The sequence below is a fragment of the Aedes albopictus genome, chromosome 2 (genome assembly GCF_035046485.1).
Source record: "Aedes albopictus strain Foshan chromosome 2, AalbF5, whole genome shotgun sequence".
NCBI lineage: Eukaryota > Metazoa > Arthropoda > Insecta > Diptera > Culicidae > Aedes > Aedes albopictus.
The window spans coordinates 370,410,400-370,436,209 of NC_085137.1; the positions used below are offsets into that span (position 1 = coordinate 370,410,400).

The 25,810-nt window shown below is 40.3% G+C and overlaps 1 protein-coding gene across 1 annotated transcript; it reads left to right on the forward strand.

Annotated features, from left to right (window-relative positions):
• The first annotated feature begins 1,919 nt into the window (after positions 1-1,919).
• Positions 1,920-22,202, forward strand: LOC109430558 (uncharacterized). Its single transcript, XM_062848455.1, has 4 exons — positions 1,920-2,778; positions 11,990-12,162; positions 21,433-21,987; positions 22,046-22,202. The coding sequence occupies exons 1-4, from the start codon at positions 2,322-2,324 to the stop codon at positions 22,148-22,150; spliced, it is 1,290 nt and encodes a 429-aa protein (XP_062704439.1). The 5' UTR covers positions 1,920-2,321; the 3' UTR covers positions 22,151-22,202.
• Positions 22,203-25,810: the final 3,608 nt, after the last annotated feature.

The following is a 25,810-nucleotide window of genomic DNA, read 5'->3' on the forward strand; positions in this document are numbered from 1 at the left end:
TTTCAATTGTCTTGATATTTTAAAGAACAATCGAGTTCTCTAACAAATTACTTAATTTTTCAAATTTGCATTTGCACAAATGTGTTTTTTAATGATTTCAACATTATTTATCATTAAATACCAAAAAAATATCTAAATTTTTATCATATTCGCTTGCTCAACAAGTTATCTAAGGAATGCCTTGATCAAAATTTGGGAAAAATCGATAAAGGCATTTCCACAACATTTTTTCGGAGATCAAGTTTCTTATTTTTTAAGGTTTTCTACGGACCATAAGAACTACCACACAGTTTCTTAGCATTCTTGAACGCATTTAATCTAAACGAACTGATTTTTTCAGCTCATTCGATCCTTCAGATGGCGAAGCTTGTCATACAATAAAAACGATTGCAGTAAGCAGTTATTGAGACATTCGTTTGATTAACGTTTGTTGCTACTGGTGTTGATGAGAAATTTGAAACAAAAAGTTTTGTATTGAGAAGGCCCGTAATGGTGGTTCTTGATCAAATATTCCACTAAAAATTACTGTTACCAATCGAGAAATATCTTTTATTATCGATACAGCAATTTTTATTGCGTTTGGAAATTCAATATTTTATCTGTGAGATTTTTTTCTTTTCTTCTATGCTACATTTTTTGACCACTTTGTGCAACTTCAAATTTTAATCATCTAGTTTACAGAGCCCTATTTTTTTAACTTTTAACACAAACATCAACAAAATTGGTATTATTTGCTTCGTTGGCATGTTTACTATAAGAGCTAGAAGAAACTTATTTGGATATTGTGCTCAAATTGAAATGGCAGTTAATGGTTAGTGTATTTATAATTTCTGAAACAGTCTATATTTCGAATAATTTGTTCTGGCTTGCAGTCTTAATAATTGGCCTACGAATTTATTTTCTTGGCTCCAACGTTTCGATCCAAATTGGGATCGAAACGTTGGAGCCAAGAAAATAAATTCGTAGGTTTGCAATTCATGATTTCTTCACAATTAAGACATGCTTCCTGCTGTAAATGGTTGAGAGACGTAGGAAACAAGTTTAAGTTGTAAGTCAACTGTTAATATGTTAAGTTTTACTTTGTTATACAAGCCTAACGTACCCATTGGCTAAGGGTGTCCATTATGCCCCTAATACCGCTACTCTGTAATAACTAGATTGACAGTATCCCGACTTATAATATGTGTTTCTCATGTTGTTCAATGATTGCCATGTTTCCATCGAATAGGTATCTTCACATGCCTTATTGGAAAACGATGGTCGTTTATGGATCTAATCTGACTGGAAACGCTTCGACGACGTTGGTCAATTTGATTGCCCTCCTGTCGTTACCCTGCAAACGACGACAATGCATGGCAGACAGCTTTCAGCGTAAGTACTCCTTGCCAATGTAGTTGCATTTCCGTTCCCCACTGATGGGAGATCCAGCCCCAAAAGTAATCCAATTAGGAAGTACTTTCAATTAGCACTGGCGATAAATTCTGTAGATTTGATTGCCCTTCGAAATTGCAGTCGGGCCCGGTAGAAGGCATGTTTCCGCTATTTATTTACACTTGGTAAGACACATAACTGCAGCATCCGTACCCCAAATTGCTACTTCTCATAAATTGGATAATCGAATCATCACGTCGTTGTCGTCGCCGTTATCGTTGGTCGGTGGATGGATTTGCAGTAGCCGGAGTACCTCTACCGACACCGTCGACAACACTGTTCATTCATGTCTGTTGACGGCACCGCACCGTCTCGGTTACGACTTATTTACAAATTTAGCAGCCCCCGTGTGGATCACGCAGATCCAGACTATATCTGACCTGGGACCAATTTAAATTCAATCAACGACGCACTTGAGAACGAGAGGGCCCATTATGAATCATGTGGCGGCGAGGCGCAAAACTTGTCCCGGATCTGATGGACCCTTGCCGGGGAGAATTTTCAGTCCATTCACGGAGTCGTTCGCGAGAAGTTTATTTCGATTCGCGGGAAAGAGTTTTGACTCGGTGTGAAAACCCACCCTCGTCGCTGTTCGGTTGGATAGTGCTTCTAGATTGGAAGATCAAATGAGACTGCAATTCGGAAAACTTTTCGTAGTGTTCACGCGGGTGTCGTGAAGTGGTGTACCACTGAAATAGTCATAATTTATGGAAAATTAGTTCCAAAAAAGTATTTCTCGTAAAGTTCAGCAATCAGCCCAAGTACCGATGGAGCATAAATCTAAAAACCACAACCAAATTTAGGATAAGTTTATCATCGTGCACAACACCCCTCCCATTGGTTCTTGAAAAGACGACACGGCCTGTGTAAATTAATTACCCAAACTAATCATGAGGCGCAGAAGCACGTTCTCATCTACGGCAGCAACTTCACCGACCGTGGCGGTTGCAGCGCTAGCAACGCTATTGTCCCTTTTATCATCGTCACCGGTGACGACTCAAATATTTGCCTATCAGTTGCCGACGATTCGACACATCGAGGAGCAACCGTCGCATCATCTGCAGCAGGACATAATGGATTTCATCGACCTGGTTCCGTTCGACGACGTGCAAACGTTGATGCAGTACTACTATCACTACGACACCGAGGTGGAGAACGCCTTTGATTATGTTTCCACCGAAGATTACTCGCAAATAAAGCTGGAAATTATGAACCTGAGCGAGGTGCAGAGTTTTCGACGGTATCTGGATGGCATCGGTTTCAGCGTGGAGCAGGTCTGGAAGGACCTGTGCCTGCGATTCGACGTGGAAGATGTGTTTGTCGAGCCGGATGATACAATACGGAATTGTGAGTAGTATTGATCTACATATGCGTTCCAATAGTTTGATTGCGTGCTGCAGCGGTTGTGGGAGATTTTGAACACGAGCTTTATGACGATTTTTCCGTGAATCAAAAACTGTTTAAAATTCAATTGTTTTATTTACTTTAAATTTCATTATTCCAATTGGATTTCTAACGTGTGATATTTAACAAAACTTCGATGAGAGCAATATCAGTAGGTCGGTTCCAGAGGCACGTTCTTCTCCATGTAGGAAATTTGTGCCACAGTGCTGAGAGTGTGTGGTTCGTTTAGCTTTTCAATTCTGCTTTTTTAATCCTCATCTTAAGGCTAGGGACAAAACTATCACGGTAATACTAACGGTCGATGGTACTAGCTTCCCGGAAACGGTCAAGTATGGACTATCAATTTTCTTCAACCGTCAATACTATCCCCAAGATACACAATATTACAACCGTTTCGGGTTTGGACGGAGTAGGAAGGGGTGGATGACCAAAACTCGATGACGAATTTGCTGTGGTATCCAGACAAATAAATACTTACTTGCTAGAAGTAAGTCATAGTGACTTCTGCGCAACAAAAACATACGCTGCCGTAACTCTTATGTGACAAGTGTGTTCCTTGGGACTGAAGCTAAATGTAGAGCAATGGCTTTTTACTTTAACTGGCCACCACCAGCCAAACACTTAGTAAAAATCATCGACTTCGATCATTTTTCACAGAAATCTCAATTGTTAGGTTTGTTTTTCAGGAAAAATCAATAAAGGCAGCCACTTTTGTTATAGTTTGAAAGATAAACGATAACATTTTACCGAGATTTGTTAATTTTTTACAGAATTTCGTTTAAAATTCGTTACCGAACGCTCAGCATTCGAGATTTCGGTCAAAAATGCAGATGCACGTTCTCCTCCACTAGGGAAATTTTTGCCACCGCCATGAACACGAGCCTATTTATCATTTGTCTGAAGGGCGAGGGAAGGAAAACAGGATGGGACAGAGAAAAGGACAGGTATGGCAAGGGAATAGGATCGTCATACACGCATAAGCGTACCACAAGCTTTCAAACAGCGCGCTGCAGCGCCCTGGAAAAGACTCCCCGTTGGGGCATCCACAACTACTCAATTTCCTAATCGCTGCTTGACCCAATGTCTAGAAGAGATAACGGTTTTTTGAACATTTGGTAAATCCAATTGGAAATCATTGGAGATATACCATGACACCGTGCGGCTTCCAATATGGAATCGAAAAGCACGTTATCAAAAGCACTCCCGATCGATGTGGATTACCTAAGGTGCGGCGAAAGGAAACTAGTCGGCTCTTTCATTCCTACGGCGTTCTTATGGGAGTAACGTCATGTTCCATATTTGTAAACATGACGTCACTCCCACAAGAACGCCGTAGGAGTTGAAGAGCCGACTAGTTTCCTATCGCCGCACCTATGGGTAAATCCACATCGACTCCCGATATTAAAGAAAACACCCAAACAAGATTGCTTTTGAGTGGAGGCTTCCTCAATATCGTACACAACCTTGTGTAAAAGAGTCACAGTGGACTTTCCATATTGAAAAGCGTGTTGGTTCACATGAAGAGGCACGTTGGGCAGATGAACATCACGGATGTGACGATCAACAATGCGTTCTAAGCATTTCAGAAGAAAAGAGGTCAAACTGATAGGTCTGAAACTCTTTGCATCTTCATACGACGTACGACCCACTTTCGGAATTAACTTTACAGTAATATCCCGCCAAGATATGTATATATCCTGTAGCAAAACTGCAAACAAGTAGTTTTTTTCAAAACATGTTTGAAAATTGGAATGAGCAAATCCCTTCTGAAGCAAAATAGGATATATCCCATCTGCTTCAGGAGTTTTGAAAAGAGCAAAGTTATTAAGTGACCACTCAATCATTTCTATAGTTATGACACTCCGAGCTGAAGGTAGAGAATCATAACTACAAGAAAATACATCAGGTTCATCCGAAGATGTAATATCCACACATACGGGGAAGTGTCTACTGCATAAACATTCTAAAACTTTCTCATCATTGAAGGTGAAGTCGCCATTTGGCAATCGAATTTCGTTCACTCGAAAATAATTAGATTTTGCAAGGATTTTGTTCGACCGACTGACTACACTCAAACTGGAAACATTTGTACAAAGGATCGTTCAGCAGACCGGAGAGCTTTTTGATAGGCCTTGCGAGCCGACCTGAAAGTCTCTGATCAACGTCGTCTGTTCTAACTCTTACTACATTGTTTCCTGAGCTTGGCCAGAGCACAGTTCCACCAAGGGGTTCCCAGTGCGGTCTTCACAGACCGTAGAGAGCAAGCTTTTTCAAAAGCTTCCATGATGAGGGGTGTTATTAGTCTCTCTTCTCTTCTTTGGCGTAACGTCCTCACTGGGACAAAGCCTGCTTCTCAGCTTAGTGTTCTATGAGCACTTCCACAGTTTTTAACTGAGAGCTTCCTCTGCCAATGACCATTTTGCATGTGTATATCGTGTGGCAGGCACGAAGATACTCTATGCCCAAGGAAGTCAAGGAAATTTCCTTTACGAAAAGAACCTGGACCGACAGGGAATCGAACCCGTCACCCTCAGCATGGTCATGCTGAATACCCGTGCGTTTACCGCCTCGTCTATATGGGTGTTATTAGTATCAACGGCATCAACTAAATCACTTGGAGTGCTAATGGATGGTGAGAATCCCAGTTGGTTGACCGGGAATTCCTGAAACGTAAGGGTTATGTTGCTTGCATAAACATGTTCAAAAGAGATGTAGCAATGATCAGATCTGATACATTATCATTGGCGAACTCATGACTAATTCAGCTAAAGCAAAGCGTTATTTTTAACACTTCCTCTCTAGCAGATATCATGAAGGTTGGGCGGTTACCCATGTTAAGTTATCCAAGATCTATATTACTTCAGAATTCCATCAAGCTGGAGCCTCTCAAGTTAATGTCTGAGTAGCCCCAGACGATATAGTGAGCATTAGCATCACTGCCAACAATTAACGTTGAACCATTCGTCATTGAAATCATCGTCATCATCAAACATTTGAAAGCAGTTTTTTCGTTCAAATCAATAATTTTTGCAACGAAAATGGATTCACTGCATTCCACATGAGAAATAGAATACAGTGAATACATTTTCGTGGTCATTGTTTTGATTTACAGCGAAAAAACTGCTTTTCTATTTCCGAAAAATGATGACGGATGCTTGAGCCTTAACGGAAGCGGCCTTTCGAAGTGCAGTATGCGATGACTTGTTTGAAACCATCTGCAGGGGACGGTTCATCATGCGGTAAATACACCGAACAATAGACGTATTTCCTGTTTAGATTTCCAACAAAAAGATCAATATTGTGATAGCACATACATAATGAATAGTTCAGATATGAGTGTAGCAACGATTGCGTTGTTGATGAGCACACATGCTCGCTGTATGATACGCGAGTTTGCCAATTCATTTTTACTGTAAGTAACAAACTCTGGGTCCAGAAGGTTTCCTAGATAGAAATTCCCCTCACAAGAGTAAGGACCTTGGACTAAGGCCACTTGGGCTGTACCATTTTGCATAAGTCTGCAAAGATTAATCTTTGCTGTTCTCTTATGCTGAAGATTGATCTGTGCATATCTTATCGAAAACGCCAAAGGCGAGGATACACAGAATACACTGTGTAAAACATTTAATGCGAAACCATATTGGTGAAGCCCTGGTACTCCTTAGGATTCGTGAGCGGTTAACCGTCAACCTCTAATAAGAACATAGAGCTGGATGGAGCCAAGTTTTCAAAAAGACATGGACAAAAAGCATAATGCTCCCAAACCCACCAAGAAAGTTGGTGATGGGGTGTGTTGGCCTGCTCAATATATGTAAGCGGAAGCTCACCGGTCTCGAAATGGTCCCCAGTGGTAAGCGCCAAGAGAGGAACCGATCCTCCCTTGAACTTGGTACCGAATTAGGAAAGCGGACAGAGTCAACCGCATAGCTCTAGCATTCCACCTCTAAGTGGGATTGGGCACTCACTTGATGAACTGCGCATTAGAACACGCATGAATTGAGATCAAGGTTAATTGAGCCAAGATGCAACTTCTTATAAACAGTTACAATCCTTGCGTCGTGGCTTACCAACACACCAAAGCCTAGGACCTCCCCAGCAACTATCTCGGGGGTAGGTCTTATAACGCTGAATAAGACAGATAGAAACCTTTCTAAATTTAAGGGCTGAATCCCAGGAAAAGCTGAGATTTTCGACTAGAAATTATATGTTTTGGAACATTTGACATTCTCAGTCTAGGGAATCCAAACAATTAAACTGGCATTGACCAACATTTTGGCCTATTTTTTGGCCTTTATCCTTGAAAAAGCCCAAATAAATTAGGCCGAAGCGTCGAGCAATGCTTATTTAATCGTTTAGATCCCTAGCCTGAGAAAGCCAAATCTTCCAAACAAATTCTAAGCAACTTTGAAAGATACCCATAGAAGACTTACTAAAGGAATCCTTAGCCGAAATTATGGAGGTATCCCACTAAGATTTTTTGAAGGAATCTCCTGAGAAATTTCTAAAAGAATTCTTTGAAAGAAATTACTGATGAAATTATTCACTTCAAAATTTAAGGAAAAAATTTCAAATACGATTCTGGCAGAATTTCTGGAAAATTCCCTGGATATTTTCTGATTTTCTGAAGGAATCGCTAGAGCAATTTCTGAAGAAGCAGCTGAAGGATTATTTTCGAAATCCGTGAAGGCATTTTCGAAAATTTAAATGAGCCTTCGGTATATTTCTTGAGAAATCTCTCGATGAATTTCTGAAGAAATCTGTAACTGAATTTAAAAAAAAATCAGCAGCAATATCTGGAGCGATTCATGCAGGCTTTTCTAAATCACTCTTAAGTTATTTCTTTTATCTCCAAAGATGGAAAGGATAAGACGTTGATGGATGGTTTTGGTTAAAGACCAAGCGTCGTGTGAGGACCTGCACGTAGATGTAGTCTCATTAGACCTGTCCAAGACTTACGACATGACATGGAGACTCCCTATCTTGACAACCCACAAGAGTTGGGAGTTGGGATATCCAAGGGCGTATGTTAACTACGTAGAAAACTTCGCAGTTTCCAAGTCTTGAATGTAGGAGCAAGTCTTGAATATTTTATGAAGCAATTCTAGAAGAAAATCCTGGAGAAATGCTTCAGGCAATCTTTAGAAAAAGTTCCTGATGAAATCCTTGTAGGGTTTCTTGGCGGAATCCTCGGAGGAATCCTTAGAGAAATTTTGGTATTTTTGGTCTCCTGGTTAAATTAATTCTAAGATGTTCTTTTCGCTCCACGATGGCGTAGTACACGTTCAGCGTGCCTGTTTGGATCATGTTTACTCTATCATCCTACTAGGGTTAATTGAATACTTGGGGAAATGTTACAAAAAGTCCATGGAGATATACTTAAATTATCCTTGAATACATCTTTTGAAGAGATTGTAAGAGATATTCCTGAAGGAATAGTAATTGCAACTACCGACAGTTTACCGACAGAAATCCTTGGAGGAATTTTTGATAGAACGCATGGGGAGCGTTCTAAATGGCGTAGCTTTTTAGGGGGGGGGGGGGGGGGTGTGAGTCTGGGATTGTGTTACGATGGCTCAAGCCATGTATTAGGTATGGGAAAATATACTACAAGGGGGAAGGGAGGATAGAAAATCGGCCAAAAATTGTTACGCCACACACTTCGAAAAACTAATGTAATTTTGTGTCATTTAACTCCGACATATAGCAGCGAGCAAAATGACACAAAATTAGGTTTCCTTTTATTTTTACACGATTTGGATTCCAGCGATCTCGTAATTTTACAGTACGCGTCTTCTGGCTTTAACCTAACCTCAATCCCCTGTTTTTTTTAGAACGCTATAGTCCTGGTTTATTTTTCATATGAATAAAACAAAGACTAGAAATACCAGTTGAATACACTTTATTACATATCAGTCCTAATTTCTATCGATTCAGATACATACAAATGTATAAATGACTGTTTTGCACTATAAAATCACGATCCGGATGACCTCCTCCTCCTCCGCGCATTTTACAGCATATCTGCTTCTCTGCCATTTCCAACTGCATCCGTCCGAGAGGATCATACCATTTTGCATGTTGACACCCATCGCTCGTTTATATAGACACTATAACAACTGCACAATTTTATTAAAAATGTTGGGATCGCAAGCTAAAATACAACTCGGAAAGATTGAACAAACAGCCGACGGCGCTTGACGTTTCGGCGTAAACAAACATAGCTCGGTCGGATTGCGTTATTGGTCATGTAATTTTTTGGCACAGGTAATTGAAAAGTAAGTCACATGATTGAATGTTACTGGTCAACGCTTAAAAGCATGTCCAAAATGTCTAATACAGATCCGGCAATGATTTTCTTTGCGTTCACGTCTCCGGAGACTTAAAAATATGTCATATATTAGATTATGTCACGAATTATTATGTCAAATTCTTCAATTGTGTCACCGTCAAAATTGAGATTTTTTTAGTGTGCATTTATGGAAATTTCTTTAGATGAATTCCTGTTGGAATAAATGGAGGATTTTGTTAAGAGTTTTGTAATTACTCGAACGAATCCTTTGAAGAATTCCTGGAGTAATTCATAGAGGGTTCAATAAAGAAAATATAACAGAAATCCTTCGAAAAAAATTTTAAGGGTTTTCCTGAAAATAAAAAATCATAGAGGAAATGATGATGGATTCCTTGGAAAAAAAAATCTGAAAGAGACGTTGGAGGAATTTCTGATCCTTAAAGGAATCTTTGGAGTGTCTTGCATAAAGACTAAACTAAATTCAGCGTATGATCTTCTAGTATATCTTGGTTGTCATTTTCATATTCATTGAGCAAAATGCGTAGATTTGAAAGACGAAACGCTGAAAGCAAATGGCTATGCAATGAAAAAAAAGCAATGCCATTACTCACTGCTTCAATATATCTGCACATTGACTGTGTAGCAAATACACAATGAGTGAAGCAGCTGGTATCGAATTAATTCATGCAGTAGGAGTTTATTTTTTTGAAAAAAAGGAGATAGTCCAAATACCAGAAGTCTTCCGACGTGGTGGCTTGTTAGTCTTGATAAAAATAAAACGCTGTTCTTTCATTTTGTCGGCCGTTTCAGTTCATTTGAGGCCTTCTCCATGGACTCAATAGTTGGGTAACTCTTGCTGAGCCCGGCCCACTATTTACACCTTGTCTTCAAAAATGTTTAAGGTGGCGATTTTCTGAAAGTCTTCGCTAAAAAAGTAAGGAAAATGCATTTGGTTACTCAAATTGATGGGCCCACCCCCCCCCCCGTTTGTTAGAGCCACAACAATTTTTGCAGACCGCTCGATTTTGGTCAAATGGTGGCTCATTTAAAGCTAAGTTTCCTGCTCCCACGTAGAGCACTCAAGTAAAATTCCTCCTTTTTTTCGCAAGTAATTTTGACAACTGATCTATATGGGGAGAAATGTCACTTTTTCTTACGAAATAATAGCACGGACTATTTTTCCGCGCGGAAAAATGACAGCTTCATTTGATTTGCACGGAAATCGTTACTGGCTTTACACTGTTTTCCTTACTTGTCATCTGTGAACCGCTCAAGTAATTTTGAAGCGGAATCATTACTTGATCATTACTTGTCTTATCTTTTTGCACAATACGCACGAAGTGGAAACAAGCCATAAACCGTTATAACTCGAAAGTTTCTCCAAAACCACCTCAAAAAGAATTGTTGTTGAAAAGAGGAAAGATAGAGCTACTATTTACAATAATAAAAACTTGGGTCGGCCATATTGATTTTAGGCGCCATCTTGAATTTTTATACCAAAACATTTTTTTCACTATGATGGCGACCATCGATTTTCAAAATTGCAGACATTTATACACAACATATAAAAAAATTAAAGATGTCAAGGAGTAAATAGTGGGCCGATCTCAGCGAGAATTATCCAGTTGCAGTGTTCTCGTCCAGTATGGTTAGGTACATCCTGTAACTGTCGTTTTTGTTCGAATTTTCCCGTACAATCGCAGACAAATTTCAGAGTGCTTATTTTTGGAACGTGTTCCCCCGATTGGGCATCACTTTTGGCTGCGTTTGTGCGGGAAAATGCAAACCAAAACGACAGTTACAAGTTCGACCAAATCACAATGGACGAGAACACTGTAAATATTAAGTCCCCGAAGAAGGTCCCAAATGGACCGAAACGTCGGTCAACATAAATAGTGTTTTACTGACTGACAAGCCACCATGAAACAGTTTCATAAACCAGCCGAATACACTAACGATATCGTCCATTATGCCTAACGTATATAATGCCAGCCGTCAATTATGTACATTGTACATATATCGTACATATGTCTAACGTTTGAAATTGTACATAGGATTACTTATAGCTACTTCATAATGCCTTCATGATGCCTAAGTGTATTAATCAACTGTCTCTAATTCAATTCGGGTTTCCATAATCGGTTCACCAACAGGAATTTAATGAACACTGGTTATAAAAATGAAAGTAGAAATCAATAATTTTGATCTTGATCAATAACGTGCATCGTAACAAATATCCAATAAGTCGCACTGAGCTAGCTATGCATTCAGCAAAACACACGCCATCAAACGATATGTCGAGCTGGGATTGAAGGCTTTGCGATTCCCTATATCGGATCGGATCAATGCGTACGTTCTTTTGAAACGAATTGTGCACTCAGAAGCAATACCTATGCAGGTGGACATTTGTTTGCGTTTGTGCAATTTCGCCCTGATTGCGGTGATTGGTTAGCCGTCCTCCGTCAGGTGCATGAGTTATACATGTTCGACATCGAAAAGCTTTGGCTTATAATTGAGCTTACGCACCGGAGCGCGTCAGTCCGTACGCATCTGGTGCGGTATTCTCGAACCTAGAGTCCTCATCTCAAGCCGCACCGGTGCGAGCAAACTTGATTGAATTATTAATCAATTTTGCCGACCGGAGGCACCCTAGCCGGAACCAATTTCGCACTGAAGAAGCCGCCCTGTGTGTCACATGATTCATTGTGACTGCTACATATGATCCAAAGTCAACATGTTGATGAATTTATATCCATTTGCTCTTTTCTTCCCTCTTCTGGCCGCCGGCGTCCTGCCTACGACAACACCAAACTCACACATGTGCTACCAACCAACCATTCCGGCTGGTGACGATATTGATTGCAGTAAATCTAACCACCCGGGGACTGAACGGATTAGTCGATGACATATTAGCACTGCTACCACAGGACGAGATAATCCTGCTATTCTTCGATAAGCTCGAGACCAGCAACGATTTCTCCTACTTTTTCGAGCAGATCGGCAGTGGGGACTTTGAAAATGTGCTCAATATGCTACAGGTAAGTATAACAGAAAGAGGTTCAAAAAAACGAACTAGAAACTTTCAGGACAGTTTTTGGTTAGATTAATCCGGTTACTCACTGCTACTTTATTCTGCAAATGACTTAGCATTTATTTTTGAGCAAGGATGGATTTTAACGAAGCTTAAATTGATAATTTTTAATAGTAATTTCTTAAAGTAAATTTCATGCCCACGTCAAATGATATCCAACTGTACCAAACCGTATGAAAACGGCATTGAGTTGTGGGTAGGCTCTAGCGAACGGACTCCATCCACCGTTAGTGACAGTGTGGGATCGGGATTAGCCAGCTGAAATTGATTCTGAAAAGATTTTCGTTTTTCTCACTAAACTGATTGCATGCGATCCTGGTGGCGTGCGTTTTTCTTTTCTCCCTGCTTGTCGTTACAGAGTTCCCAACAGCTGAGGACTCTTCTGTGGAGGCTGCAGCGGCATGGTTTCGATATTCCCGGGTGGATTCAGCAGATACAGGGTTACTTTAGCTTTAGTAGTTTCTAGCGAAGGCTTCTAATACATTTGGTGAGATTGAAATGCGAGCTGGGAGATTTTTATTTCACGAAAGAAAATAACGTTGTCCCGGTGTTTCAGTTCAAATGTTCCTGTTTCATAGCACATCATTCATTTACATATTTATAAGTTTTAACAACTACATAGGTATCATTGTACTTGCCACTCAATGTACAAATTCTTTCAATGGCAGGCAAAGAAAGCCCTTCAATTAATAACTGTGGAAGTGCTCTAAAAGTACTAAGTTGAAGAGAGTTCCAATGCGAACGTCGAGCCATAAAGAAGAGAAGAAGAACTACTACATAGGTATAGTCTTCTCAGCAATTTTACACTTCACTACACGAACTCTAACACAGTCATTGAAGACAGTCCTGTATGATTCTTCACAGGAATCACAAAATAACAAAACACCCTGGTATTCAAACATATTTTATGATAAAATATGCCATCTGTAAATGTTGTTGAGACATGTTTGTTGACAAATCCTGGAATTATTTATGGAGGAATTTACGGTGAGAGCGCACTAATGATTTTGGCCTAATTGAAAAAGAAAACTTTCGCAAAGTTTCCTGCAGCAATATCTGATGGGTTTTCGAATGATTGCTTGCTTACTTACTTTAATTTCAGTCCTGAGCACCCACGGTGTGGTGCAGAGGGCCGAAGTGAAAGGTCTCCGTCCTCGTTCTGGGCGATTGCCAGCCATCGCCTTGACCTGTGGCCGCTTGACTAGCTTGAATTCGTTGTAGAAGCTGCGTCGCCATGATCTTCTGGGTCTGGCTCTGCTGCGATGTCTTGCTGGGTTCCAATCTAACGCTTGCTTGCAGATTTCGTTTCCGCCCCTGCATAGAGTGTGGCCGACCCACCTGCACTTTCGCTCCCGTCTTTCTTCTGTCGCTTTCGGCTTTTGATGGCATTGACGATAGGACTCCACGTAGGATATGCAATTGTGAGGCCACCACGCACGAATTATACATCGCCAGCATCTATTGATGAAAACCTGCAGCCGTTGAGTGTTTCTCCATACATTTCTTAAACTCGCAAAGACAGCCCTCGCTTACTTGATCCGTGCACCTATGTCCACCTTGGTGCCGTCATCGGCTGCCATTTGACTACCAAGATATTGGAAACTTTCAACATTCTCCACTGATTGCCCAGCTACCGTAAAGCTGGAAGGGTTGACCGTGTTTGCAATCATCGATTTGGTTTTGTTGACATTGATGGTAAGACTTGCCGCCGAGGAGCGATCGGCAAGATCATCGAGCTAACTCTGCTCACCAAAGCGACGTTGAGATAGGAGAGCAACGTCTTAAGCCAGTTCGATGTCATTTAGGTGCTCCATGCTGAGTAGCAGGCTTTGTCCCAGTGAGCACGCTACGTCAAGAAGAAGGCGAAAAGGAAAAAGAAGAAGAAGTTGAATAAGCAAGTGATCCGGCTAAATGAAATAGATGTCGGTCGCGTACCTTGGTTTGAAGGCGTGTTATCAATGCCCGAGATGAATGTCGCTTTCGAGTTTTTCCTGTGTAGCCGGTGGACCTTCTTTCTTATGTTATTTCCCGCACAGTGAACTGGTTTGATCGGCCGGTAGTTGCTAAGATCTCTAGTGTGGAAGTTTGCCTTGAGATCACGGGTCTACCACTTCTCAGGGAAGGAGTTTTCCTGCCACATTGAATTTATTTCAGGTGGCTCTAGGAGGTCACTGGGGTGCTTGGTGGGGTTACACTGGGAGTCAGCTTGATCTAGGGGCTTTCAGGAGCATTTCAGGGGGTTTCGGAGTGTACCAGAGGTCTCAGAAACATTTCATGGAGTTTAAGGGGGTACCTGGACGTCTCAGGAGCGCTTTAAGGGTTTCCAGAGTGTCTCAAGGGGTTGCAGAAATTCTTAAGGCGCTACAGGAGGTCTCAGGTGTGTTCAAAAGGGTCTCAGGGACAGTTTAAGAAGTCTCAGAGGAGCTCAGGGGGTCCTGGGGCTCTCAGGGGCGCTTAGTGAAATCTCCGTAACCAATTTCAAATGCACCTGAAACCCTTGGAACACCCTTGAAAGGTTAGTGCAACTACCCTGAAAATCTTTCAAAGTGGTACTGAAATGCCTCGAAACGCTCCTAAAACCATTGATGGAATAACGACCGTTTGGATGGTAATTAGCAATTACAGGCGCGTTTTCGGTCATCGGGTTACTTATAAAACAACGGTTTTAATTATAGCCGACGTTTCGAGCGTTTATTCACTCATCTTCAGGGCAATCTACAATTTACATACAAAGTTTGAGTAGTCAAGTCATTTGTTACATAAAACATAAAATTACTCACATTAAATGTTGTTTTTAGGTCAAGTGGGTTTGAACATGGACAATTTGAACGGTTGACAACATTACACTGAAATTATAATCACACATATAAATTTCGGACCTAATGGCTTGATTCATTTTTAATTAACAAAACTTTGAACGGAGCACAAACTTACACAGCTTTCACCAAGGCACATCTAAACAGGTTTGAATCAATATGTCTGTGAGTGGAGACGTCAAAACGAAACGATGGAACAGAAAAGACATTAACAGATGTGATGCTGTGATGCTCTGTTTCTGTTCCATCGTTTCGTTTTGACGTCTCCACTCACAGACATATTGATTCAAACCTGTTTAGATGTGCTTTGGTGAAAGCTGTGTAAGTTTGTGCTCCGTTCAAAGTTTTGTTAATTAAAAATGAATCAAGTCATTAGGTCCGAAATTTATATGTGTGATTATAATTTCAGTGTAATGTTGTCAACCGTTCAAATTGTCCATGTTCAAACCCACTTGACCTAAAACAACCTTTAATGTGAGTAATTTTATGTTTTATGTAACAAATGACTTGACTACTCAAACTTTGTATGTAAATTGTAGTTTGCCCTGAAGATGAGTGAATAAACGCTCGAAACGTCGGCTATAATTAAAACCGTTGTTTTATAAGTAACCCGATGACCGAAAACGCGCCTGTAATTACTAATTACGCTCCTAAAACCTCCTTTATCCCATCGAAACACCCTTGAAAATTTCGTTAGACGTCTCAAAATTTATGACTCCTCAGCCAGATGTCAATAGGCACTGTGCTGAAGATCAACAATGAACCAGGCCAAGCTTACCCAGGTAACCAATAAGCATTTGAATAAACCGTATTTCTGTTTCATGTCTGCATTTGACCTGCTTATTGCCGTATCATAGCATTTCTACGGTTAAACTGTCCTATATGAGCAATGTAAATGTTACTTAAAATCTGACAAATACACGGTAAGTTTAGGTTAACAGGCGTCATAGCTGCTACTATTGCCATAAAACTGCTTAGAGAGATGCACGCTAAGAAAATGTTACTCTAAAATGAGTAAGATTCACACAAAACTGAGCTAAACTGGAACAGCTCAAAAAATGAGTAAATTGCATTTCCATCGATAGCGCAGGCCCAAGTGTAAAAATCCAACCAATTTAAACCGTATAATATTCTTCACATCAGCAAGAATATTATACGACTTAAACTGATGAGACTTTCGCACTTGGGCCAACGCTATCGCTGGAAAAAAAATTTACTCATTTTTGAGTTGTCCCACTTTAGCTCCAAAATGAGTGAATTTTCTGACCATGTGAGTGATGCTAAAACCACTATTATATTCCAAAAACCACTAGTATATTCCAACAGCCGAGGCACGTAAATTAGAAACATGTTACGACTGTAGAAGCCACTATCATTCGCATGTACTATTCGCATATTCATAGGTATTCACGAAGAAAATCAGTGGGGAAAACATGCTTTGGCAAATTGCTTCCATTGATGGATTATTATCAGCACCTACTAAGCCCATTGCATAACGAAGCAACTGCTGGTGTTAGCCTATAATAAATCTCTATTCAAACGCACATTATCTAATAATCTATAGCTTACCCTGTAGCGCGGTTCAGCACCATCGAGGATCGAGGATCGAGGGATCGAATCCTAATTTGTCCGAAATCAGCAAAAAAAAAAACATCAACAACAGTTTAGAACGTGCCATAAGCCTCTAAAGCTCCACAGGAGAGTGAGAAAAAATAGAAGAGAAAGGGAAGTCGTATAATGGGCAGATGAAAATATTTGTTTTTATTTTTAACAATCTGGGGGATAAGAGGGATAAGCATTTGATCAGCCGTATATCGGATCAAAACCCACTTTTAATCAGCACTTATGGAGCATATACGGCTGATTAGCATTCATTGACCTGCTGTAAAGGCGCATATAGGACCGAATTAATGTCATTTTAACTGCTTTTTGGTTACCTGGGTATTCCTGCGCTGAAAGAGGATAATAAAATATTTTTAACTAATTTAAAAAAAAAACACAAAAACTTGGCACAAAGTTTGAAAGTGCGCATAATTTCAGTAGAGTATCGTGCCACTTGGGCGGTGGCTTCTATATTCGTCTGTTTTCCACTATAACTCAGTCAATTTTGAACCAATTGACTTGAAATGTTGTACACGGGTAGATACTTTACCTATCTCACCACATTCCAAAAGTTGTGTCAATTGGTTCAAATTTTACTGAGTTATATTGGAAAACAGACGAATATAGAAGCCACCGCCCACAAGTGGCGCGATTCCCTATGTCTAACTAGTCCAAAAGAACACACACACACACAGGTTGCCCGCGCATTAGAAAACAATCTCAATCATGAGAATATTTTCGATAATTCATTGGCTCAATTTATTCATCACTGATTTGGACGAAGTCATTTCATTTATTTAGTTAACATCAAATTCATGATAATACTGAATCAACAATTTGCCGCCATAATATTCGATTTGCAGCTGCAGCTCTCCAACGTCGGTCACGCCCAACACTCGCCAGATCACGCTCCACCTGGTCCGCCCATCGTGATCTCTGCGCTCCACGGCTTGTTGTACCAACCGGATGGTTAGCAAACACCAGCTTTGCAGGGTTGTTGTCCGGCATTCTTGCAATATACCCTGCCCATCGTATCCTTCCGGCTTTGGCCACTTTCTGGATGCTGGGTTCGCCGTAAAGTGCAGCGAGTTCGTGGTTCATCCTTCTCCGCCACACACCGTTCTCCTGTACGCCGCCGAAGATCGTCCTTAGCACCCGTCGCTCGAAAACTCCGAGTGCTTGCATGTCCTCCTCGAGCATCGTCCATGTCTCGTGTCCGTAGAGAACCACCGGTCTTATTAACGTCTTGTACATGGTACATTTGGTGCGGGGGTGAATCTTTTTTGACCGCAGTTTCTTCTGGAGCCCATAGTAGGCACGACTTCCACTGATGATGCGCCTTCGTATTTCACGGCTCACGTTATTGTCAGCCGTTAGCAAGGAACCGAGGTGGACGAATTCTTCTACCACCTCGAAAGTATCCCCGTCTATCGTAACATTGCTGCCAAGGCTTGTCCTATCTCGCTCAGTCCTACCTACCAGCATGTACTTTGTCGTAGCCGCATTCGCCACCAGTCCTACCTTTGCTGCTTCGCGTTTCAGGCGCGTGTACAGCTCTGCCACCGTTCCAAATGTTCTAGCAATAATATCCATGTCATCCGCAAAACAGACAAATTGGCCGGATTTCGTGAAGATCGTACCCCGGCTGTTGAGCCCGGCTCGTCGCATAACACCTTCCTGGGCGATGTTGAATAGTAGGCAGGAAAGTCCATCACCTTGTCGTAGTCCCCGTCGAGATTCGAATGAACTGGATAGTTCACCCGAAATCCTTACGCTGTTCTGCACACCGTCCATCGTTGCTCTTATCAGTCTGGTAAGCTTCCCGGGAAAGCTGTTCTCGTCCATGATTTTCCATAGCTCTGTGCGGTCGATACTGTCGTATGCCGCTTTGAAGTCGATGAACAGGTGATGCGTTGGGATCTGGTATTGGACGAAGTCAGATCTATTATAAAAACGATCAAAACGATCAACGTTCAAATCTGACTATACATGTCAATGGTTGCTCCTCCGTGATTGATCTGAGCTGGTACCAATTGCACTGAGATCCAAATGAAAAAGGTCTGGGACACTCCACTTATTCTCAAAGTGCAATCTAAGCAGCTCATACGTTTTTGATCAATAACAGCGCTGGTCACGTCCTTATAGTCGGTTAGGAAGGGAAAGGAATGTTAGAGTGTGCTGGTTGTTGCTACTAAATACCGAGATCACCTCTGCATCCCCACAATTAGCACGGAGTTAGACGGAAAGGATGGGAGATCTGGGAGTCACCGTTGGGTCGGTAATGCGATCCATGGATAGGAGATATTTGTAGTGTTCGTAAGGGTGATAGATTGTGTGGTGATTACTATGAAGGACAAGCAGCACAGCTCGCTTTGGTTGCATAACTTGTATGCATTATATTATATACACTGTGCTGTGGAAGTTTGAAGGAAGGGAAACGAATTTTTGCAATTCGTTTCTGGTTCTAGCGATGGCTATTGGGGGCCGTGCACAAATTACGTCACGCTTTTAGGGGGAAGGGGGGGTTTTGCAGAACGTGACAACTCATACAAAAAATATTTAGGTCCCATACAAAAAGTGTGACATAGGGGGGAGGGGGGCTGAAAAAGGTCGAGATTTGCGTGACATAATTTGTGTATCACCCCTTGAACATATAAATATACAAGAGTTGTATGTGTGGAGAAGAGAGAGAGAAAGAGAAAGTGGATAGAAAGATACAAAGTAGGATGAAAGGGACGGGCCAGGAATTGAACCCATGACCTTCTGCATACGAATCAGAAGCGACCAGCAAGCCCTGGACGAAGTGAGATCTATTATAAAGAAGTTAAAGAACATGAAAACTCCAGGTGATGACAGAATTGTCTATATGCTTATCGAAAAAACTTCCAGGAAGTGGTTTATCACGTTTAATTAATATATTTAACAAACGTTTTCAGTTGGCATACTTTCCTGAAAAATATAAAAAAAATGCTTAAGTTTTAATTTTGAAGCGAGACAAAAATCCTGCCAGAGCTTCTAGTTATTGTTTTAAACTTAACATTCCCAACATTGATGAAAATTGTATTTTTGCCAATCAGCAGCTCGGGTTCCGCCAAGAACATTCGACTACTCACCAACATTATGGAAATTATTCAAAACTATTTATCCGATCGAACACTTCAGATAAACTATCACAACTCCAAGTAAGATAGATTTACCTGTAAGAACTGGTTCTCAACAGGGCAGCATACAATAAAGACCGGTCCAGAAAGTATGGACGCAGTAAGAAAATACTGACATTTCAAAACTATTGATGACTAGTTCTTTTTGAAAGCTACATCCTGTTGGTCAACCTATTTTCTCAGCATTTGTATGACGGTTTTTGCGGTTCCAACAGTGTATTTCAAAATACATGAACTTTCAACGGAACATCATTGAAAAAATGTGCACAAACGATGCTCAGAGTTTGAAAGGTCACTTATGAAAAGAACAAAATATGGTGGGAGTAAGTTAGAAAATTGTGCAACCAGCAATTAGCAACCACGATAGGAATAACACGTTAAAGCATAGGCAAAAATTGGGTAAAAAATAAAGATCCTGCTATCCCTTGTTTGGATAAACAAATAATGAAGATGCTTGAGCACAACAAAAAACCTTCTAACTAACACAGAGCGGGGTATGACCAAAAAAGTTACCATTTTGAATTCCAATGTTCATCGTGACAAAGAACGTTTTAATTTTCGATCCTATAGTAAGCAGAAACAGACAAAACGGAGCCCGAAACAAGAACCATCGATCAGGCCCAGACAACTGAAGACTAGGTGCGTCCATACTTTCTGGGGCAGTCTTTATGTTTCACGGTGTGTCTAAAACCGTTATTAACAATTAAATATCCATCTAAGCGGTACCCACCATTCGAAAGATATAGTATCCAGGTATCATCTCTGAAATTTTAGAAATGTTTGATCGAGGGAATTGATAGTTTGATCGATTTTAAATTTTAGGGATTTTCAATGAAATTATCTTTGAACTATTAATATTCAACCGTGGTTATATCACGATCGTGGCCATCAACCTGTCCCTCATAAATTTGGAATTTAACATTCGAAACGTATGGTATTCGAGTATTCTTACTGAAAATTTTAGAACATTTTATCTACGAAATCAAAACTTATCGTGAATTGAATTTATAATCCAAATCCATAGGTTTTTACAGTATTAGACACACCTTGCGCGTTTACCGTCGACTTACCTGCTTTGCCACATAGATGTCAAAAATCGTTATTTACGGATGACACGGGTATTTCAGCTAAGGGACGCAGTTATCTTGTCATTGTAGTAGATTTCATACAAGTTTAGACATTTAGGTATCTTTGAAACTTTTCAATGACTCACACGAGGTTTGTTGCTTGCGAATTTTCAGTCATATTTCATGTGAAATAACAAGTGAATCAATCAAAAAGATTTTTGTCACCATAAAACACTGTTCCACTGTAATGATACAGCAGTGGACTCCACAACCACTTCTCATTGTCCAAAGTGCAATAATACATACCTATCCGTTCAACTGTTTTCAAATCCAATTGCTTGTAAGCCCAGATAGAGTGATGTGTAATACGTACCGTGATACCCCATGCTATGCTACATGAAAACACTACTCTCTATCGGTTATCGTTTGTTACCACACAAGAATGCACTTGAACGCTCGAAGGAGGAGATAATGATTAGCAGCGTGCGCTATAAATTGTCCCCCTGCAGGTATTGATTCATCAATCATATCATCGTCGTCAATTGGCCGTCCGTTTCGAATCCAATAATAGCAATCAATTATGAAGTTCCTCGCGGTAATTGCATTTGCTGCTACTGCTGCGGCCCTGATCTCGACCACATCCGGAGACGAGCCGAGCCCCCGCTCCCTACAGGATGACTTCAATGAATTTGTCGAACTGCTTCCGTTTGATGAAATTGTCGATGTGAGCATCAACTACTTGTTAAACGACAAGGACGTCCAGCAGGCGCTTCAGTATCTCTACGGACCGGAATTTTCATCCATTTGGGATCAAGTGTTTGCCCTGAAGGAAGTGCGCGATGTGTTGGACTATTTGGAGCTGGCGGGAGTTGAGGCGTACGCTTTCTTCAACGATATAGCAGCTCTGCTGGGGTTGGGGCAGATCAAACCGGCAGCGAAAATTAGCCTACCACCACCGGCCGGAACTCGTGGATTGAACGATTTTGTTGATGATTTGCTGGCCCTACTTCCAAAGGATGAGCTGTTTGCCCTATTCGAGCACAAGCTGGAAACCAGTGCTGAATTTAGAGCGTTTTTCGAGACAGTGAAAAGCACGGATTTCCAGAAATTGTTAGAGTTTGCCAATGTGAGTGAAATAATGTTTGTAGAGATGCTTCTTGGGTTTCACGTTTCACTATTTTCAGAGTTCTACAGAGCTGAAGTCACTATTTCAGAAACTTCGTGACCATGGGGTAGATGTGGACAAGTTCTTCGATCTTATCAAAGGATTCTTTGGATGGAGTTTTTAAAGAAGTAAGCTTATTTTTATTATTTGTTTTAAGTAAAATATGTTTATCAAGATTTAAGAGTTGGTTTATTTTCAGTCCTCCCACGTGTCATAATTATATTTTACGCTAATCCTCCGTGTATACGTTTCCTGAACGATGTAGGTGTTTGTCAATGTACTGCGCCCACCTTTCGATTAACTCACAGTGGTCCGTCATGATGCTTTCAACTTTATTCCAATACATTTCGACTCGCGGTTCAAAGCACCATCATTGATCCTGATCCTGTTAGTAGAATAATTAATCGCTGAAATTTAACGATGGAAGCAAAGCCATTAATTCAATATGTTGCCCTCCAAAAATTCCCTCACCAGCAGCTTTTCCCAATCGCAATCCCTTAATAACGCGCCCACCCGAGAGAGAGAGAGAGAGAGAGCGAGGTCTTCAACGTTAATAAACGTAGGCAATGTACGGTTTCTATGGAATGCCTCACCCAAACCAAAATATTTGAATGTGACTTTCGTGGTGATGTTTTGTGGTTTACACTACGATTAATTTGAGATGGAATAACACATGCTTGTTGAGGGTTGTAGTCATTAATCTCATATCGTATGGTTTGGAAGATATTAATAAATATGTTCTCTGATTTATGATACATATGCCTTAGCCAATAAGCCTCGAAAGAAAATTTATCACTTTTTGATTGGTTGTATGAGAGCAGTTGTAAAGTCTTAACTTCCCCTTCCGTGACATGAATAAGGTTGGTCGGAAAGAGCACTCCCACATTTACCTATATGCGATGCCGCTCATATACCATTTACAAAAACGTACGCCTCATCCACCCACTTACGGTAATCATAAGTTTGTGACGTGTTGTTTATGTGCGCAAAGAAACTTCCTTCTCAAATGGAGCGCATTTTCCTTACCTCCTAAGAGGTGTGCAAGTGGTTTTCCATGTTAGGAAGACATGAATTTTATCTCCCAGCGAAAGCAGTCATAATTTTGTGGCTACCTTTTTGCTTACGGATGCTTTCTGTGGTTACCGTCGGCAAGCGGGTTTCGCAGTGCCACTCAAGTCAATTTCAGTAATGCAAATGTAGAAAAAGAAAGCTGTGAAATTGTTCATAGTTTTGAATTATTCAATTTGGATTATTTTTTGTTTAATGAAGCTTTATTCTTAGCGAAATTAATATTACAGATAACAACTTTGAATTGAACCAGTGTCCAAGCCCACTTCCCAGTGTTTTATGAACATTATGTTTTAGCACTAAGTTTGGAAGCAATGAATAATCCAGTCAATAAAAAACTCAAACGTATTAATATTTTTGAGACGGCGGATCCTATGCCGAGGACCTGGAATCGAAGTCCATTTTTGGCAAACCCAACTAATAGGGTTCACATTTCGGAAGTGATGAATAACATAAAAAAAAACAAAATTAACTTTGTTTTAATTGCTTTTCAACCAGATGTCTTTGGGCAAATGATGTGATAATATCTTTCCAAATACCTACTGGGCTTCTAAGTAGGTATTTGGAAAGATATTATCACATCATTTGCCCAAAGAGAGAGAGCTATGTGAATTTCTTCCCAGGATTCGTTTAAAAATTTCGGCACCAATTCTTATACATGGTGTTAGGTTCCTGAGTGCAAACTATTTAAAGGGTGATAGAGGACCACAAGTGGTGAAAAAAGTTATTCTACGCATATGGTCAAATCTCAACCGTTACATAGTTATTAAACTCCCCATGTTTTTTTACTCTTAATGCCTTAACTGGCTATAACTTTAAAATGGTCAAACTTATCGCAGTTTTTTACCCTTATTCATAAGATTATTGAATTTTCTATCGAATGGCATCTTTGAACCGATTGGTTTAGTTAAATAACTAAGTTTTCTAGAGCAAATAGCCTAAAAGTTGTGAGTTTTAATTTGTTTTTGTCAATTATCTTTGAAAAATGCGTAATAAATTAAAATTCTTTCTTCAGCAAAGTTGTGGCCCCTGTTTCACTCTACAATTCGTTCTTTGATATCAACCTTCTATCTCTTATTGTTTTCTTGCAATTTCGGTTTAAACGTCGCATTTCAGATCATAAATTTGCAATCGTCATGGTAAGCACTTTTTTGCGAACTGTGCCGCACATTTAAATCAAAATTGCAAGAAAACGATAGGAGTTAGAAATTTGGCGTCAAAGAACGAATTGTAGAGTGAAACAGGGGTCACAACTTTGCCACAGAAAGAATTTTAATTTATTACGCAAGTTTCAAAGATAATTGACATAAACAAATAAAAACACACTATTTTTAGCTATTTTGCTCTAGAAAACTTAGTTATTTAACTAAACCAATCGATTCAAAGATTCCATTAGATAGAAAATTCAATAATCTTTCGAATAAGAGTAAAAAAAACTGCGATAAGTTTGATCATTTTAAAGTTATAGCCAGTTATGGCAATAAGAGTAAAAAACATGGGGAGTTCAATAACTTCGTAACGGTTGAGATTTGACCATATGCGAAGAACAATTTTTTTCATCATTTATGGTCCTCTATATCCCTTTAAAAAGTTTGCACTCAGGAACCTAACACCCTGTATACCTAAACCTTAGTGCATAGTAAATTCATTCAAAAACATCGAGGATTTCATTAGTTTTTTTTTTCAGAAAAATGCTTATTTCCGCAGTCAGAACCCCTTTAAGCCCAAACAACTAAACCCAAAGTTAAACATAGAAAAATTGATCCCATCGTCACTACGCACAGATGTTGGCGATACTGGAGCACAGAATCCCATTTTCAATTTTAATTGCTGTGGCATATGAAACCAACAAATTGAGCTCCTTAAGTAGGGATGCGGTCTTCTCATAATGGTAGCAGTTTTCCACCAATCTGCTTCCGAAAATCAACACGGCCGTTCAAAAGCAACATCCTCAACCTGATCATCGGCTCGTAGTGAATGGTGGGGTGAAATTGGGAAGCAAGCAATATGCAAACTGTTACATATATGTGGCCACAGAGCCATTAGTAATTTTGTACGTTTCATGTTATCGAGACATAATTATGTTTGGTATAGCGAACTTATACGGGGTTCAAAAGTTATGATCAGAAAATCTAAGATAACTCAAAACTCAAATTGACCGCTGCTTTATGAAGTTTCTGACTCTTTTTGCCATTCTGGTACACTCAGTGTAGTAGAAAGGCTATATGTTCACTCCAAAAATGACTTTTTGATAGAGGAGTTTGCCATTATCGTATTTATTTTGATCGGCCTTTAATGGTAGTGAAGGTAACTAATACATAGGACTGATTTTGTTTGTGAAATAAATGCATTCTTTGTGTTTCCCAATTCGAAAATGGCTATTATAGTTGTTTTTCTAAATCAAGTATTATCATGATTCAAGAACATTTCCGCCTACGATAATGGAGATATCATGAATACTTATTGAACGAGCAAGTGCACCCTGCACCCACGGGGGGCACAGAACGTGTAACTCGGTAGCTCATGGGATGGGGGAATCTACAGGGTCGTTGATGGCATTTCATTCACCCCTATACACATGCCATGGATGGCCTAATCTCGCAGGAGCAATCGCGGAACGGGAACCTGTCCATAGAGGTCTCACTACGTAGAATTGGCAAACGAATCATCTAAAAGGGGGGGGGGATACTCTTACGGTAATGATCCAAGAAAAGCG